The 20,337-nt window shown below is 34.0% G+C and overlaps 2 protein-coding genes across 5 annotated transcripts in view; one reads left to right on the top strand and one right to left on the bottom strand.

Annotated features, from left to right (window-relative positions):
- Positions 1–2,691: 2,691 nt before the first annotated feature.
- On the top strand, positions 2,692–8,846 carry LOC128678740 (uncharacterized). 4 transcript variants are annotated; one of them, XM_053760501.2, is made up of 5 exons: positions 2,692–2,798; positions 3,239–3,274; positions 4,150–4,836; positions 5,822–5,900; positions 8,606–8,846. In XM_053760501.2, the coding sequence occupies exons 1-5, from the start codon at positions 2,781–2,783 to the stop codon at positions 8,644–8,646; spliced, it is 861 nt and encodes a 286-aa protein (XP_053616476.1). In that variant the 5' UTR covers positions 2,692–2,780; the 3' UTR covers positions 8,647–8,846. The 4 variants fall into 4 exon arrangements, with proteins under 4 accessions (XP_053616476.1, XP_053616474.1, XP_053616477.1 ...); XM_053760499.2 differs by having other exon boundaries at positions 2,719–2,908; XM_053760502.2 differs by lacking the exon at positions 5,822–5,900 and adding an exon at positions 7,635–7,735 and having other exon boundaries at positions 2,720–2,908.
- A 2,317-nt stretch (positions 8,847–11,163) lies between these two features.
- Positions 11,164–20,337, bottom strand: part of LOC128678796 (neuropeptides capa receptor-like) — a 40,214-nt gene continuing 31,040 nt past the window's right edge. The window contains exons 5-10 of the mRNA XM_053760605.1: positions 19,042–19,154; positions 15,614–15,797; positions 14,085–14,171; positions 13,562–13,663; positions 13,263–13,330; positions 11,164–12,990 (exon numbers count right to left, since the gene is read on the bottom strand). Of these exons, the coding sequence (XP_053616580.1) occupies positions 12,809–12,990; positions 13,263–13,330; positions 13,562–13,663; positions 14,085–14,171; positions 15,614–15,797; positions 19,042–19,154 (736 nt within the window). The 3' untranslated portion in view covers positions 11,164–12,808. The remainder of the gene's footprint in view (positions 12,991–13,262; positions 13,331–13,561; positions 13,664–14,084; positions 14,172–15,613; positions 15,798–19,041; positions 19,155–20,337) is intronic.

The following is a 20,337-nucleotide window of genomic DNA, read 5'->3' as shown; positions in this document are numbered from 1 at the left end:
ATTGTGATATTTGCAAATTAGTTTTTCGTTTTCACAGCTAAAGGCCCCTAGAGAGCCCTGTAATGTAATTGCCGAGCAATTTCCAATAAACATACGTACACAGAATGAATTTGCTTAATTACGGTTGGTACTTTTAATGAAAAACAAATTCAATTTTATTTTTGTCATTTCTGCCGATAGAAAACGTGGATCTTGTTTGGTATCTCGTACGATTAGAATATCGCCTATACTAGGTCGTGTCTGTGGAACATTGTCATTAGTTCAGCCTTTTATAGTGGAAGCGGTGGTTAAGACTGTCCTCCTGGATCGAAAGGTCCCAGGTTCGAATCCATTACATTACACATTCGTACACAAACTCGTGCGGCACGAGTACCGCATGAGTGTGTGCGATTACGTGCGCGCGTGATTAGACGCGATAGGTAGTCGTAAAAGTCATGTCAGATGCCTTTAGGCGACTTTACTATAATCGTAACACCAGTATTATTTATTTACACTCCAGTATTTACACTATCATTACAGGTGCTCCCAATGCAATAGTTAAGATCTAACATTACGAAGAGCGAAGAACTTAAATATGTTTTTAATACGTACTATCGGAGAAGAAGTTTTTAATCAGTAATAGGTATATTTATTTCTAGATAGAATACGTGTTTAAAACTATATTTCGAAAGTATGTCACATCATAAACGAAGCTAATTCTAACGTTATGTGAAGAATGTAACTTGTGTACGAGTACAGTATCGAGTATCGCGCCCTTATAAGACAGTCAAGAGTTAGAACTTTCTGAAGATCTCGTTCAGATGTATGCTGTATATACGCGTTTTGTCTGAATTACGTGACAGTCAAATTTGAATTAGTTCTTACTTATTTATCTTTGTTATTTACCTGTCCACAATATGACAGTAAAAATGTATTTTCTTTAGTAGTATTACGTATAAAGAAAGCAGTGCTGGTGTCGAAACTTACAGAAAAGTGTTCGTAGTCCAATTTTTCTGTAAGTTTCGACACCAGTTTCATAGGCCGCGGTTAGCGGATGGCTGAATTCTCAAATATTTGCTGGTTCACATAGAGCCAGCAAATATATGAGAATTCAAGAGAAGACGGCGCTGGAACCTTCTGAAATGAAATGGAACGTACGCGTTGCGCGTGAAAAAGTAGCCAGACTTGCGACTCTTACTTCGTACGTCGTAACGCATATTGTCTCCAGTTCAGTTTTTTTCAAGTCAGAGATTTATTCAGAAATTAGACTTATGCACTTAACAGGCATTTTTTCATGTCATATTGTTTAAACAAGTTTATTTGTTAGACAAATTAAAAGGAACCCCCGACTTTCAATATTCATTTCGCCACAACTTTTGCACGGTTGAACCAATTTTAATCAAACATATTTAAAAACCACCGCATAAAAATTAGCTATCAAATAAAAAAACCGCATCCAAATCGGTTTACCTGTTGAAGAGTTACGGTGCCTCGTACACAGACTGACAGACAGACACATTTAGCGGTCAAACTTATATTACCACTCTTTTTGCGCCAGATGTTAAAAAGACTACTGCCTAAAATAACCCGACTTTAATTTTCAGAATTGTAATAAAACGTAAAAACAAAAAATACCAATAGATACGTATATAACGGAAACAACAGTCACTTCCCGATTTATTAAATGGTCTTGAAACAAATACACCACCTCCTTAATTCCTCCAATTCACCCAGACGTCAGAAGAATTTGGAAGATTCAAGATGCAGCCGTGGTATGTAAACGAAGAATCCGGTACCCGTATCGTGTATCCATAGGGATTTACGATCCGGTACCGGATAGCTAGGAAAGAACAAATTACATGCTTTCAATTCCCGGTTCAAAGAAGATTTGCGATATATGCATACTGGAGATAAGGATAATATAGGTGATTGTTTAACAAAATAATTATCTACGATGAGGTTTTTATCATAGAAGACGATTAGAGCCCAAGATTATTTAAATAACAAAAGGAAAGTGTAACCCTTATTAAATATTAATATAGATTTATAATGAAAGATACATTAGATATAGATTTAGTCTTACAACATCTAAGACCATAACAAGACCTTCAACCAACAAAAGAATAGACAAAAACAAGAATGAAATAATTCGAAATGTGTTTTACAAAAGAACATAAGACAATCGCTTTTAGCAGCCATCATTATCTCTTTGAAACGGATCTCCAAGTTATGGAATCTGAGATCGAATAAATTAAAGCTAATCAAGAGGTTCTTATTAAAATTCAAGAACCCCTTGCTTGATGAAGACTACCCTCTTAATCAAACGGACGAGGGTTGGAGTAGCTAATGATAGCGGGAGGTTTGGATAGCACTTGATTTGGATACTCGGTTTAAATAGCACTTGGAAGTTACTTTAAATTCCCATACTTATAGGATTTTTAGAAACAAATTCGTAATATTTTAGAATTTTAGATCATGAGAAAGAACTTTTATAAAACAAATAATGAAAACCAGCTACTTTTTTATTTTCTGTTTTTTAAGCGTATCTGATTAGATATTATTAATATCATTATAATGAAACGAATTATTGAATTTTAAAAAAATGTATTTGAAAGAACGAAACTTTCAACTTCAAAACAGAAACAACATCTTTCTTTAACTAGCCGAAGTAAAATGTAACGTTTTATTGTCGACTTTAAACATTTCCAATCTAATCGCCATTAGCGTGCAATGGAGCATAAACTTCGGAGCAGATAACATTTTATTAGTATTACGCTCCATTCCTTCGTATATTTTACTTTATGCACATAAATATTCTCGTATGTATCTACCCTTGACGGGTAAAAAGTATATATTATATGTTATGTAAACTATGGATTTTGCTTATGTAGTTTTGGCTTTTGCCGCTTATTTCTTCTATGTTTCGGCGGTAAGATCTTTTTACGTTATTCCCTTCCCGGTTTCTTATGTCCCTCATTATATTGTACCTAATAAATTAGTTCCATGTTTTATAAATCTGAACCACAATGTTAATTGTCGTTGGTAATAAGGGGGTGGATCTTGAATGAACGAATAGTAAAAAAAAAAGAAACAAATTTGTAAGCGCTGTATAGCGCTTACAAATTTGTTTCTATTTTTTCGGGTTTCATGACCAGGACGAACAAAAATGTCAATATAGCTTTATCATCAGTTAAATAATATATGGATTTCTTCATTGATTGATTGGCATCATCTAATTGTTATATTTTTTGCATTACAGAATTATAATAAGGATGTTACATGTATTATAGATAAGGTAAGACAATTATATAATTTAGGAATTTTTATTGCAACAAAATATTACTTCTTATATGTCGATTGAAATTACTACTAAATTTGATTATTTATCTAGGAACCTCTGCAGTAATGACTTTTCAAAAAACAGTAGTACACGTGATTATCAAAATTTTGTTGCACAAAGTACCCAGCACAGGCTTTCTTAAAGTTTACTGAAACTTCGGAAGTTTGTTAATCCATTTAATCAAGTTGGCTGAAAGCATTTGTTGAAGCTATAAATCCGGTTTCGTCGCCTTCTGGTTTTCTTGTTAAATATTTAAAACTTTCTTATAATTGTTTAAACTATCGATTATCAAAATTTCCGCCGTTTCTTAGTTGGAATTTGGTAATTAAAAAAATCGTACGTACTATTCTATTTAAACTTGTGACTAATTTCATCGAAATCCAACCATCCATATTGAGTGATTGTTCGCTTTATTCAAGACAATAACTGTATTAAGTATTCTCAGTTGTAGAAAAAGCACATGTAGAAATATGCGAATATTCATATTGCAATTCCAATTTCTCTCACAGTCGCAGCAACAATACATTCAGATCTGAATTGTTATCTCTATATTGTTATCAGTGACGTAGTGCAAATTGTCAAGCGTGTTACTGGCATCCTGCATGTCAAGTTAACACTACCATTGTCCAAGGAAATACATTTGCGATTAGTCATTGTTGTTCGAACGTACAAGATTGCCTGGGCTGTAGACTAATTGCTTCCATCAACATGTTGAAATAAATAAATAAACATGGTTAAATATAGTACCGAACTAATTATTGCAATTTATATATTTGTTATATGTTTATTATGATTATTAAGCTTACACAAATATTATATTTACCTTTCAGGGTGGAAAAACTGTTTGTAAAACAAGTCCAAAAGTACTTAGACGTAGCGATGGTGATGTAAAAAGTAAAGTGTTGCCATCTTACGATCCGTACATACCTCAAAAATTCGAGCTATTCTACAATTGTACAAAACTAAAATGCGAACAACTATACTTAAATTCACTAACGCAAGTCACAGATCCTGACGTTATTTTGAAAGGATGTTACAAATTAAATGACAAATTCGCATGTGACAATATAAGATACAATCATTTGAAGAATGTAGATAAAATATTGTTTCTTAATAGCAATGTTAAAGATAAAACATTTTACGTAGTGGATTGCTTGGTTTATAATGACGGCGGGAGAGTATGCCATAGGAAAGATGATTTAGACTCACACGTTAAGCTTGTGGACACAGGAACAATAGTAAGGCCGAACGAAACGTATATTCTATCGCAAGATGAATTTATTTGCGAAGAAAATAACGAAGGCCATGTTAATTGTGATATAAATCCATTCGTGTCTTACGATGAAAAGCTTGTTTTGAAAGAGTCACTGTTGACTAATGCTAAAGTGCTTTTGAAAACTGGAAACTATGTGGTGCAATTGCAGAAGAACTGCATTTGGACTTGGTGTGGTTACAGCGGCATTATAATTAAATCTACTAGAAGAGATTTGCCTCGGTATGAACCACCCGGTGGAAAGGTATTTTAATAACTTTTATATAAACCTATACTTAGTTCCAGTGTCGTTAATAAGTTATAATTTTGTTGCATAACATATGCTGCTGAACTGATCTCAAAAGAATTAGGCAACACTAAAGTTGTTAGTGTCATTGCTTTTAAATGTAGTATCCGTTTCATTGTTTCCAATTCTCCAAAATACTTGAAATCGCCCTAGTCGCTTACAAATTCCTCTAAAATATTATCATTATCTGATAATAATAAACAATAATAAATTATGTATACGTATGTATATATTTAGATTATTCATATTTTCTAAGAACGTCATTTCTCTCTCTTTCATCTGAGTGTTTCCCGGTTTCTTCCTCAGCTTTATTTAAATATTTTACTATATCGAATATCAACACGTTTTCTTTAAATCACAGTCGGACTTCTAAAGTAATACATACTCACATTAAATAGATCACAAATCCTAACATTGCAGGAGATGGATTATTTTGCAATCACCATTAAATGTTTTGTAACATATCAATAGATCGTCCAATTAATTTGGTAGGATTAATTGGAATAATTTGTTAACAAATTGCTCTTAAACTATTGTGAATGGACATTTCTTGTGTTTTAAAAATATATAACATGTATTTATAGTTTTTTTCCAAATTAAAATTACGTGTTTAGTGCGTGTCTGTTAGAAGTAAGAAGTTTAAAGTTACAGGAAAACTTTTTCCGGTAACTTAGTCTTCTTAAAACGTGAATGATGAAATAAACAATTTTTGGATACCCTAAATATAGCGGAGCTTTTTTTTTCAAATCTTTTTGACACAAACTCGCGTGATTATCGAGCTTTATTTAAATTATATTATTTTTTTCCCCTTGACTTCTTCCCTTTTTTTTAATTACATTTGGTTTGCGGTTTCGTAAAATATAATTCCGTTTACATCACTAATAACGATATCTAATACCGAATTCGAGTCGCCTCCTTTATAATTTTCTGGCATTTTCGGCAGAAAATCAAACGACGGCGGTTTTGGTCTTCCGTCAAAACATGGGGTGACCGTCTAGTTCAAGGCTACCTGGCGCCTAAATGTTTGTATACCATTACCATACTTGACTAAACATAACATGTAGTTTAATAAGTCCCGCTAACAAAATGGCGCATGTATCAAAACCATTTTATATTTTCTTTAAATCGTACTATTGATTATTAAGAGACACAAAATTTTCAAGAAATCTATTTTTGACGTTGCGTATTACATTGGTTTACAAAACACTGTTTAAGCCCAGTTGTTGGTTATTGTTATCTATGTTCCATGTGAACCATTTTCCGATGGTATTCATAGTTAAAATACGATCGTATGTACGTACGTACATATGTTGTTGAACACTAGGTCTGATCGTCCAAATGAGTTAGGTTTTCATAACAGATAGATGTGCATTAAAAATAAAAACTGGTTATTTTGTACTTAGTTGTGGTTTTCGAAAATTTTTTCCCTTAAAATTCTAGGTTGGGTACATTTATTGCATTGGATTATGTTCTCCGGCAATGCACATAAATCCGGACCGTTGCTGGATATACTTGGTTGTTGGCAACATATTATACAAAATAAACTTTAATAAAACTAGTAAACATTATAAGTAAACATTATTACACCAGTATCAAATAATCATAGATTTCTTTTATTTTTTTATCGCTATTGCTGAGCAGCAATTGATGTCCATAAGATGTAAAATCCATGACTGAGTAGGCATACTTAAATATAAAAGAAAATACACATATAGATGATTTTTATTTTTCTATGTAGTCCCCTGCAACTGAAATATATTTGTGACATTTGTCAATTAGTGACATCATACAAGTAAAAAAATATTTTTTGTCTTGGGCGTCAAAATGGTCGTTCACAGCGTCCTTCATCTCTTCATCCGCTGAAAATGTGCGACCTCTCAAATTTTTGTTAAAATTTTTAAATAGGTAATAGTCGCAGGGGGCTAAATCTGGACTGTAAAGTGGGTCCAAGCTGTTGTTCTTTAGAGAAGCCCGTGCTATATAGGCCGTGTGTACAGGCGCATTGTCTTGCAATATATTAAAATTCCTTTACGGAGTTTGCCTCTTCTTTTTTATTTGATTTCTCGCTCGCGGACGGCCGTTTGGGTGGCCCTGAGAAGGGCCCTTTTTTAGGAATCGTCCGGAGGCAGCCCGCAATCGATTCCAGACATTTTTTGCAGCGGTTGCTCCTTCTGCACAGTGCTTAGCCCAAAACTTTATCACGAATTCTGATGGACATGAAACTGCGAACACCTTTAACATGCGCTCACGAATCTGCGTAGACGTATTTACTTCGCGACTGAGGAACTTAATAACCGCGCGATGTAATTTTTTTTTATTTGTCAATTTTCTTCAAACATGACGAAAACAAGGACGCGCCAAAAAAATATTAATCATTAAAACAAATTAATGTCAGAATTAAAAAAAAAGAATAAACAAGGAATATGAAAATATTGCGACCAGTTCTATTTTTATTCGAAATCATGATTATTTATAATGTAATTATTAATCGGATTATAAATATAGTTGATTACGGTGTCGGGCAAGGACTAACATACCAATCTATCTACAGTAACACTTCATTCAGTTTCTCTGGCTAGATCAATCATTGTATCAGCAATCATTTTTTCCTCTTGACTTTTTTTACTTTTGTTGATAAAATTTAAATAAGAAATTCAAGGTTGATTAGGTACCTTCTGATTTCCAATTGGTAGTAATAAATTCAGTTTACATACCGAGTCTGAGTCACCACCATTATAATTTTATAGCATTTTCAGCATCGACGGCGTTTTTGGTCTTCTGTCAAATCATTGAGTGGTCGTCTAATTCACAAACTCATGGGCTGACCGTCTAGTTCAAAGTTTCCTGTTGCCTAAATGTTTGTATATGATTAATATGTATATGTGATTAATAATATATGATTACATACATACTTGACTATATAAATGCCTGAATATGCACGTAATTTTTCATTCTTTTGATGAGCCGCGCGGGACTGTTTCCTTTAGTGGTTGCTGTGATGAGTTTCTCCTTGACGTCAATGGCGGAACATATCAGGAGATGTCGTCATTGAGACAAAAGGACGTTGATACGAGATCTAATATTTTAATAAATGAAACGGTTAACGTAGAATACGAAACACCGTGAAAAAAAAATTTAGTTAATAAAAACATGCAGAAACCATTTCAAATTATTTTTTTTTTTGGTATTGCAACGCATGCGTCTATGCAGCCAGCAACAGTTTCATTTTAACTCCTGTCTTTAAACTCCTAAAACCTAGTGGCAAAAGACGGAGCTTCGAAATTTAAAAAAGTAAAAATCTTTCAGTGTGCTAAACTCCGAAGTCAAAGAATTATAAAAATATTATTGATTCTTTTTTAACGCGAGACATTTTTCCATAACGGCCAGAAAGCTTTTCTTGCGCCGTCGACCCTTCTTTCGGTGGACCTATTTTACTTCGTTTACCACTGTCAGCACCACGAAGCCATATATAGAGCCAGGTCTACCAAGTACTTTTTAATGAAAGTATATATATTGCTCCTTCTATTTCTATTTCTCTTAGTATATCGCCTAACAACAAACGTCCTAAAAACAACAAAAGTCTTTGCAACAAAAAGTTATTGCTTCATGGTCAGCACCCTACGTACACGCCACCTTTCCTTGCCATATCATTCGAATTTTAAAATCTAGATTTTCGATGCCTTATTTCTGTGTCCACATAGAGCTACTACTCATATCATGTTTTCAGATATTCCGATGTTACTACGCGAAAAAACAGCAAATTTGTAAGAGGATACCAAGCAGACCAGGTCTTATCGGAGACGGGATAGACAGTTTCAATTTTCAAGCTGGATAAATCGTCGCGCGCTCTATTATCATTGGTTATTCGTTACTTGGGAATAAACAGTTTAGGTACATTGTGGAATGGTGTTTCTGTTTCGATGTTTCTTTTTATGTCAGAAAAAGAAATATAACTTACTTATTTACCACTGTCTGTTTTTATTTTTCCTACCGAGTATGGGTACATAGCAGAGATGGAAAAAACAATGAAATGAGAAATATGAAATAATAATTGTCTAGCAGCTATACATCATTGACATTAAACGAACAAATGTACACTTGCCTTACGTAAGACATGATTTGGAGTGACCCTATGGCCACGAGAGGATTTGGAGTCCTATTCTAGGGCGGGACTACACGCCATTTGCAGAATCATCGCTGACTTGTTATTGGAATTAGATTAATTTTAGTTCCATTTCACGTAATTCTCAGTTATATTATTGCAAAAATTCTTGCTTGTTCATTGTACAGGCTGCCTAAAGCGAAGACAGGAAGACCCGGAATATATTTTTTTTATATAGCATAAAGACTATTTTTGGAATAAAAAGTGATTAATATATATAAGAATATTTGGGATGCATGCCATATCCCCGCTGCATATGTGATGATGGGTACGATCACCTGGCGATAAATACATTTCACATTCTCTGGCTCCCCAGGTAAGCCGAACGAAGCGACAGAGATTTTTTAAGATTTTGGTTGTCTTTCCTATAACGTATTTGGCGTTTTATGAAGTTTAGTCATCTGTCGATAATGACTCCGAGGAAATTTCGTCGCATATGGGGATACAGCATCTGTTCATGACGATTTCTACCCTTTAGGTTTGCGAAGTAAACGATATCACCTTGGTTTTTTGAGGTCCGAAATTCAATTTAACGCGTTCGCCCCATCGGTGTATGGTATCGAGGCAGCTGTTCGTCGTGCTGTCTAACTCCTCTCGTGTTCGACCCTCCATGATGAGCAACACGTCGTCACCGAAAGTTTGGACGTGAGCACCGTCCGGTAGGGGCAACGAGAGGGGTTCGTCCAGAATTATATTCCAGAATACGGGACCGCAAGCCGACCCTTGGACGCAACTCTTAGTCATATTTTTAGATGCCGAACTGTCTGTGTAATTTAGGGTAACAGTCCGGTCCAAAACATAACTCTGAACAAGGAATATTTGGCGCTCGTCAAAATATCCCAGTTTAATTACTACAACCATTTGAGATTTTAACTTGAAATGACAATGTCAAAGTTTGAGCCTTTGTAAAATGGATGTTATTAAACTTAACCAAGAATCTAAAATAAAATTACAAAATCTGCAGCTCATTGTTCCTCGTAAGCCTACGTAACTTAAATTGTCTTCATACAGACAATTGATTACAAGGTATCTTTTAGGAGTTCGACGGGATTTAATAAATCTTTAATTGGTAGTAATTATTTATCAGACACTGAAAATCAATATAAACCTCTTTAGGAATAAAATAAGGGCTTTCTTCATCTTTTTGCGTTCAATTATACTTTTACGATTGTGACTATATGTGAATAGAAAAATATACTTTTCATACAAATTGGAATTAATTGATGATATGAACTTTGATACCTGGCGTGAGAGTTGGGCACTTGGAAGATTTTTTTAATTTTCATTAAGGTACCTATTATTTTGTTTTCTTGGGTAAAGCTAGAGAACTTTCCTTTATGCTCTCATTTTAAATGGCTGTATAATAATCTCCATACATTACACTAAGTGGTATATTGCTTAGAATAATTACAACTGTGACAAACCACGTTCATAATTGAAATATTATGTTTTACATCACGTTCGATATTGTAATATTAAGTTTGACATCAACTACCAACATTCGCTTGATGCGAAACTTGTGCTGGTGAGAATGTGCGACTGAATTCTGTATTCTAAATACTAAAGTCGTGCAGACGAGCGTGACTTGTCGGATCGAATTTGTATTTTTGTTCTTTCGTATATTTAGGTATATTCGCTCAGCTGAAAGAGTAGAAGACGGAAGTAGCGAAAATATTTTTTTATAGTGATAGCTTCTTTAGCGGCGTTGTGCACTTTTTGTGATGGGTAAAAAATGATAAAACCGCGTCAGGACACGTGACCTGATCGATAATTCGTAAGACGTCAAAAATGCACAATGTTAATATTCAAGCTTTCACTTCTGCCGGCACCCCCAGAGTGCAAACCGTTTTTTTTTTGTTAGTCACTCCTGTTTGAAGTGAACATGCAACAAAAAAATTAATTGAATGGATATGATATGGATTAAAACAGTTAGATATAACCATAAGCAGAAAAGGGATTTCCTATAATAATAAATATGACTAAAAAATATTTTAAAATTATAATAAAATATACCTACCGACGACACAATAATTTATATTATATGGATATATATCCTATAATATGAATTATTATGTCGTTACATAATGAAGTGAAGACTGAGTTGAAGCGGTAGAAAAACGCCCGTCTGTACCGATGTACTGGTTGCCGTCAACCCACGTATAACAGATCCGCTCCATTTCACGCATATGTTCACATACGAGTACAACAAATTCCAAACAAGCTGCTTTGCGTGTAACGAGTTGCATGTGGCCTGTTGTTAGTCATCCACTTCATTTATCAATGAAGGTTCAATAATATTGAAACCAATTGTTATGCCGGCTACACACTATAGCCAAAACATTGCGTATGTAATTTGCATGAGAGCATTTACCGCAATGAAAAACTAGCGATGTATTTCGAGTTGCTGGAGTTCTACAAATAATGTACTTAACATTCGGGAACAAAATAGATTAGGCAAAATCTATCAAAATTAATATTTATTTACAATAATTAGCACAATATTTGTTTACATTCGTCGTTCTTAAAAAGTTAAGAATGATACATTTCTTTAAATGGATAGATGAGGCTATAATAATTATAATTCACGTTGTAACTTAAACAAATTATGTGACTTATTTAGATTAAATATAAAAGTAGTACCTAACAATGTTCCAAAATCGTGTTGTCTTTACTAACTCCCTCTGAGACATAGAAATCTAATCTGAAATCATAATAATAAATAAAGTCTCTAAGATTCATCGCGCTTCGTCCAAGTATATTGGACGTGCATATTTGATACTCAATCAACTATCATTTTAAGCTTTGACGGTAAAATAAAATTGTTCTATTTTTAACTTTATTTGTATGTGGTTAGGCTTCTTATTGTATTTACACATTATTTGATAAACAACAATTCGACGCTTAAAAACAAAGGACATCTTAACAAAGAGACCCTAATTCAATTAGCTGTTTACGTTCTCTCGTTTGAGTTGATATGACAAGGCATGATAAGGAAATTACAATTAAAACCAGCTAAAATGAATTCAAATAGAAGCACAAATATATTTGGATGATAATGAAATATTTAGGCCAAAATTAGATTTTTAATTAATTTGTCAATTCATATCTAATCATCCAGCCACCATTGCTGGCTGGAGCGCTATGTTCAATACTGTGGCATTTTATCTTAACCATTAATAATTTTATATTATGTTATTAATAAATCTTAAATATATTCATTTATACAATTTATTTGTATAGTATCGTTGAGTTAGTATCCCATAACACAAGTCTCGAACTTACTTTGGGGCTAGCGCAATCTGTGTTATTTGTCCTAATATATTTATATTTTATTTGTGTTGTTGATTTACAATTTGTGCTAAAATTCTTTAAAACCACTTATGTATATGAGTGTGTTTGATATATTTATAATTAAAGTTTTAAACAGATTTTTACACGGAATACTTTATTATAAGCATTACAATTAACATTTCAATAGTTATCTTCTAAAATTTCGCACCACGTGATGAAATCACCTCACTCAAATGCACTCTTAATCATATTGTATATTTCCAATTGTATATAAATTGTTTTTAATTTTACTTCGAAATTATTATGGAATCTGTTTTTAATAAGAATTTTTTTTTAAACAAACGTGAGAAATAGGCATGATAAATTAAAATTCGGATTACTTAAGTGTAATTGAATTATTCTGAAAGATCGAAACTATAATCTATATCTCCATCGATAATCACACGTGACTCGTATTTTAGTAAAAAATACAAACAATTACTTATGCAAATGTATAGAGATGTTGATATTGATGCTATCGTCGTCATTGTCTATGGCGTCCTTGTAGTCCAGCTCTGTCTTGTCGCTGAACAGAGCCTGGTTGGAGTCGTTGTTGTTGCCTGGTGAGGAGTTGGAGCTGTTCCGGTCGCTTCTCATCAAACTGTTGCGTTTTATACCTCCTAAAATATTTTCAATTCAATAAATTGGCAAATGGACAATACTCGGTAAAACCATATTAAATTATACACGTAAACCTTCCTCAGGAATTACACTATCTATTGGTGAAAACCGTATAAAAATCCGACCGGTAGTTTCGCGTTCGCGTTTATACAGACAAATGCGATAGGATATATGTAATGATTTTTAGACTACTAGGAGGAGGATTAGGTTACTAAGAAAGTTACATATCCTATATCTCCTACGCATTATCGTATGTTACTAGTAGTATTACCTTCTTTATAATAGTCATGCTTCCATTTGTCGCAGAGAGACGTGGTTTCCGTACCATAATAGCTGCACCTACGAAGAATTTGTTAATTGTAAGTAATTTGTACCTGTAAGCGTACTTAAAGGGCGCCCTTTTAGTAAGCATTGTCAGTTTCATCAAAGACTTGAAATTCCCAACTTAATAATGAACAGGTTGAAGCTCCGCTCGCAAGTGATGATCAAAGAAAACTAACTATTCAAAAATCAGTTTTGTATATAAATTTATATGGTACGAGATAGGATTAGGACCCTGGTGAAACTTACCTTCTATGAGCTTTGTGTTCAATTCTATTCCTTCTGTCGTGGCTTTGAGACCTCACTCTGACGAGGTGGGTACCCTCAGATGTGTGATTGACGGTAGTTTCTCTGAAATTAGGTTGTTTATAAAATCTTAAACCGCCTCCACAGTATTGGCTAAACAGTTCGCCAAACGTGGCGGTTTCAACAGAACACAACAGAGAAACCAGCGTTATTCCTTGCGATAAAAAACTCACAAACTACGCCATGATCATTCCGCGCCAGGATCTGTCAAGTTTGCTTATAGTGTGGAACCAACATTAGTTTAGCCTTAACTACTAGAGACCATACTACGAAAGTAGGCAATTATTGAAACTATAGACGTCGCCATATAGGCGCACGCAATGAGGTTTTTATAAAATCGGTTCGAAGCCAAGACCATGCAAATTAATTACTTGTACTTATTGTTGTGTATCGTACTTGTATCTGCCTGTTAGTCTTCTGTCTACCAGTAAGATATTTTAAAGATGTGATACTGCATTATACCAACCTGATGCTGGAGTGGTCCCGGTAGTACTTGCTCTGTTTGCGGCGGACTTGGCTGCAGCAGAGTGTCTCGCGGAAGGCGAGCCTGTATCTGATGACGGAAAGTCGTAGTAAGAATTACGATATTTCCTAATGAGTTACATTGTTATGTTACTATGTAAATAGCGATGATGGAAAATTGTAGTTAGTATTGAGTTTTACTTTTTCAAATGATCTACCGTTGTGAAAGAAAATTGTTACTTGTTATGTGCGACTAAATAAGGTATATATTCATTTGGAGGATAAAGAAAATAAAAGAACTTATCAAGATTTTATTTCACGTTGATAAAGCTTTGTTCATACTGGTGAATCTACGGGAATTAAAAAATGTAATATGATGTTAAATTTGGTTTCCTTTTCATATCATGACATAAATTATATTTCTTGGTTGTACACAGAAGAAAATATAATACAAAAAACCTATTAAAAAAAATTGCCGGCCCATCTACTAAAGACAGACCTCGTCCATTTAAAACGTAGAAATACTAAATATTCCATAGATTTTCGTTCACGTACGCCTCATAACTCATGTCGAGCGCAACCCGAGAGCAACTACATAATAAATTAAATTATTTTTTCATCTCTGGAATTAGACTACAGAGAACATTAGAGCAAATGCGTTTCGTAAAAAAAACTCCGCTCGACTGTTAAATTGGATTCTAAAGATGTTTTATTGTGTTCAATGGATGATAAACACTAATCTTAACTTTAAAATCACAATTTAACCGTCACGCACTTTTGATAAGGATTAAGACTAAATTACTATTTTAAAATGAAATAATCTATTAAATATAGTACGTAATTTAATCTCTTTACACAAAGATAAAGAGAACACAATGTCAATTGGAATTATTTTTAAATAATATTATAAATAGTCCAAATAATTCTTTAGACAAACTTAAGTAGCAACAACAGTAACAACTCGGATCCTCTAAATTTACCAGAATCCATTATGGTGACCCATATTGTAAGGCTTTTATCTTAGGAGAAAAATAACAACATTGTCTGTTATTACATTGTCTTTAATTCACGTAACCCAATATCTGTGATTAATTCTCCGTCCATAAGTCTGGCACATTTCGTTATTGGATTATGCAGAAATGTTCTTATTACATCTGACGCGGAGACAAATACCTTTTTGTAGTAATCCATTTAACTTTGTATTTTCGATTATGTATTTTCCATGTCTGCTTATAAATTGGTCCACCTGTGGTGTTATTTTGATTTTTGATTTTATGATGGCGTCCAGGATGACTTCATACCTTTCCCCCTTCTTTTCTTTTCTTTATCTTATCATGACTATTGTGTTCTCGTTGCATTCGGGGCTATGATGCTCGGTGGTCCGCTGACCACCAACCACTAAAAAGCTGCCAAGATATCCGTGGGAGGATATGGAGTGGTCCTATTTTAGGGCGGAACCAAAAGCAACATTTCCGACTTATTTTCTATTAATCTGAAAGTGTTTGTCGAAGACATAGGCTGATGATGACATACCTATGGCTCATGACGTTGTAGAGAATAGGATTGACGGTAGCAGATACGTAATAGAAGGCGCCAGCGACACTGAACAGATGCTTGTTGATAGTGTGGTAGTGGCTCGAGCTGGTGCCGTAGATGAAGAACAAACGCTGGAAGTGGAACGGCGCCCAGCACACGAAGAAGGCGACAACTACTGCAGCTGTTGAAGGAAATATAACATTAATAACAATATTAATGTTATTACTAGTAGATTAGTAGCCAAGCCCTGTAAGGCAGCAATTGCAGCCCAAGGATGAGCGCAGCGAAGGCGCCTATAGTTCGAGGGTGCAATTGATGCAAATACCCGAGTTAACTACTCTGGTTTACATCTCGATTGTGTGAGAAGAATAAAACATTTTATTAGTTAAAATTTATAGTGAAATGAGAACAATTTTCAAATTTTAAGGACAGGTGTTTTTTGGGTATGTTAATAGTTTGAGATTGAGATATTTGTGAAAAAGAATAAATTATTGAGCATCGCCGTTCGATATTTAAAATTGATGACTATTATACTCAAGACAAGGTTGAATAGCGAAGCGACCTCTTTGTTCATTGGGCTGAATGGCTGAATTACTTACCGCCCTAGGGCTTTTCTAGCTACATTATTACCCTAGAGCGCCTATTGGTCACCTACAAGTCACATTTGGAGGTAATAAGGACCTACTTATTAAATATGATAGATGTAACATAATATTGTTTGAACCCTGTTGAAGTAAGAGTCACATTAATATCATTGATATCATTGTTTTGAAGACCACTCTAGGCGTAACTTTTGTTTTTTCTGCGCTGCACAAACTATCAAGTAAGCTTCCCACAGCGGTGTTCCCGAATCGGTTCGATTTTTGGGCCACCGAGGAAATAGTATAATAAAACGTCAGCAAAAATAACTCTTATCCGGTTACAAGTACATCAAGCAAACCGCTTGCTCTATGGCTTAGTATGCTATAAAAAGGGTATGAAAATATATTGCTTTTGCTACGATCAGAATTAAATAAATTTCAGTTCAGTTGAATACGAAAAAGTGGGCCTTAAGTTGAGAGAAATAATTCTGGAACTCTTTCCTAGACTTCACGCTTTCCCGGTGCCATTACAGGAGTAATACGGCACTTAGTGACATTCCAACTTTGCCGCGATCTAAATTGGCCATTTACACGGCGAGCCCGGGAATAAGAGTTACATTGATTTATTTTGACATCCCGATTATTCTGTCAGATGTATGCGCCCAACCAATACCAACTTTTTCAAAAGCATTTGAACAATACACAACACACGAGTTAGTCAACATTGGTATTAGGTCTGATAAAAAATTAAACTTGACTGTATAGTGTAGTTGATGGGTTGGTAAACACAAGCATCCAGGAGCTCCAGAAAACGTATTGCACGTACCAAGAGGAAGGAATACAATGTTGCCCTCGCAACTAAAGAAACTAATTTTGATGATTTGATGATGGCGTCCCAACACAGTCCATTTTGACTATATAATTATGAAAAACAAACTATGGTAATCATGACATAATTGTTGGCTGAGACCGAACATTTCGGTAAATATGTAATAAATTTAATCAATTTAAAAATATATACATAAAAATGAAACTAAGACGGAAACTTGATTTTAGGACTCAAACCGATTTAGTATTTGGTCGGACACCATACTAGTAAATTGCAAATAATCATTCATACAGTAAGTATTATTATCTGCAATGCTGTTACTTGATAATATAAACTAGTGTGTGATGATGGAACAATATACAACAACTAAGGTATCAAAAATAAATTGGTCCGGGAACGAAATTCTAGGGCGTGACTGCTAGTGTTGATTGTAACTAATACGTATTATACTCTGATAACACTGGACGAACTTCCTTCGAACTATTATTCGTAACGATCTATAGATCATCGAAATGCGTCCCTTGTGGTCGTAAAAGTAATGTAGTTTATTATATTAATGACGCGGCAGCGTGCCTTATGATCTCATATTAAATGAATACTTTTTGGTTGTTATGTAATGAGCCTAATGCGATTATTAGGACTTGCTAATTGCGATAATTATTTCTTGGGGTCTAACCATTTGCATCAAATTTTGAGAAAATAACGCATTATTTTGTTTATCCTAATAATATTTTATCATAACTATATTTTCGCATGAATTTTTGAGCATAATTAGTGATGAAGCATAACATTAAAATTATTTTATTTCACTTGCCGTGTAATATTTAGAACGCTCACTCGCTCCGCTCGCTCTAATCGTAAACACAAGTAAACTTAATCTAACCAACCAGTTTTGTAAAAAAAAGTTATGTAATATGTATTGTTTTTTAATATATAATAAAATAAAAAATAGGCCAAAACCAAGTTAAGCGAAAAATACACTATGCTAACATAATCTTACACGAAAGGACTGTTATCCTAAAAAAAATGTTATGGCAACATTATTTTGCCAAAGTAAATTCGGCAAGCATAATTATGCATAGAGAAGGGATCCCTTTGTTAAGTGTGAAGGCGAATTTGCAGAATGGAATATCTAATTCTTAAATATATTTTTTTTTCTTAACATTATCCCAACACCTTAGTATCAAGTAGTTACCAATAACCTTAGTAACCAATAGTATCCAGTTCTATGTCCGGAATTTTTAATTAAAAACGCTCTGTTTTATCGATTTTATTATTATCCAATTTCGAATATAAAATTAACTACACATACACACTTAAACTATTTGTTACAATTAAAACTGAAATAATAAATATTAAATTAATTTAAATAAAAAATTGACACTAAATCGCCAAAACAGTCACCAGCCCTTGGGTCCCCAAAGACATCGACCAGGCGTGCGGAAATTTCTTTGTAAAGGTGTACGCTCTGTCGATTTTGGAATTCCACGTTTTCTCTCTTACTAATGTGTGGTTTCATAAACAGCAGTCAAATTTTTGGGATAATTCTTTGCTTGAGATGGAAATTGATCGATCGGAGATGTATGTTCTTTTTTCACTATCGTACTGAGCGTATCGTAAAAATTTGGTCATGCTTAAAAAACACTCTGTATAATAAAATAATAATCATTCCTGTAGCCGTAACTTCTTCGAGTGCTTTGTAAATATAATTTGGGTCGTGATCTATGTATCGGTACGGAAATTTATGTATTTACCTGTAAAAAACCAGTTATTGAGCACTTCAGTATTTATAGTGATTGGATACTTCATAAGAGGCCTGCGGCCATATCAAATCTTATCGCTGTGGGACACAGCCAAGCAATATGTGAATAATACTTTATCATTGTACATCTATACAACCTTTCAGCTCAATCGGTAGAAAATGTTCAAAATTGAGTTGCAAGATTTCCCCAGAACATAATACCGTCATTGCAATTTACATAAAAGCTTAGAAAAATATTAAAATCGATATTTACCTAACATTCTGATGATGGCCTTTCTGGATTGCGCCTGCCTCGCTTCTCCGTGGACACTGCCATTGACTCCGTTCAAGGTCCCTGGGCTTCCAGGCTTGTTGGTGTGCGTGGATCTGCGTAGAATATGATCATTGTTTACTGGTTGACTGATGAAGTAAAATCGACCTCGGTGGCGCAGTGGTAAAGTGCTTGCCTCTGAACCGAGAGGTCCCGGGTTCGATTCCCGGTCGGGTCATGATGGAAAATGATCTTTTTCTGATTGGCCCGGGTCTTGAATGTTTATCTATATATGTATTTGTGACAAACAATAAGATATATGATACATATGAACAAATAAATAAATTATTTACCTAAAATGGTTCGGCCACGCGAACGAAGTCGCGGGCATCAGCTTGTTTTTAAATAAATGCTTTGACTTTCAGTTAATCTCATAACTTTAATATAAAAATGTTACGCGCATCCATATCTTGGAAACACATTAATGTTTAGAATGTACCGTCGTCGACGTCAGATCCTTATAAACGTATAATTTCAAGTGTAAGCGTTGACACGAGTGCGTGGCAATCTAATAAAGCAGATTAGTATAAATACAGAGACTACGCCTCATAATTAAATAGACGTGTTTGATACCTCTATATATACTTTTTATTTCAATTGCAACATAAATGTAAAACTTTAAAAAAATTGAAATCAAATTCAAAGTTACATTTATACAAAAATTTTTTTTTACTTGCTAATTATGTACCACGTAAAAAATAACACACACGGATAAATCGAACATAAATGAAAAATGTCCCGCGAGCGTAACAAAAAATTGTTACGTTTTTATTAGTACAGTTAAACCCCACAAATATGTCGCATTTGACCTGACATTAATTGACCGAATTTTACTAACCTAGTTTTTATAAGTTTTACTAACAAATTATGAGTCTTTGTTACTTGAAAATAAATAAATTCATTCATTCATTCATTAAGGAAGAGATATCTGGGTTAAAATTATTAAAGTGGTTGTTACTAAAGTTCGACATGACATCAATCTAAAATCATTTTTTGAACTTAGGTGTGATGTCCACTTTTGTCTTATTAGTCGCAGTGTGGTCCTGATAATAAACTGGACATATTTCAAAAGACATAACCCGGTCACTATTATTAACCCGGTTATTATTAATTAAGGAGTGGTCTCTATGTATTAATTTACTCTATATTTTAAGCGTGCGATTGAAATAACCAGAAAATTTTGAGAAGGGTCTTTTACGTGAGGTGTCAAGCCAAGAAATATATCATTGTTGTTTGGAC

The sequence above is a fragment of the Plodia interpunctella genome, chromosome 20 (assembly GCF_027563975.2).
Source record: "Plodia interpunctella isolate USDA-ARS_2022_Savannah chromosome 20, ilPloInte3.2, whole genome shotgun sequence".
In the NCBI taxonomy this organism is placed as follows: domain Eukaryota; kingdom Metazoa; phylum Arthropoda; class Insecta; order Lepidoptera; family Pyralidae; genus Plodia; species Plodia interpunctella.
The sequence above is the reverse complement of the archived record's forward strand: the minus strand, read 5'-3'. Positions and strand labels throughout refer to the sequence as shown.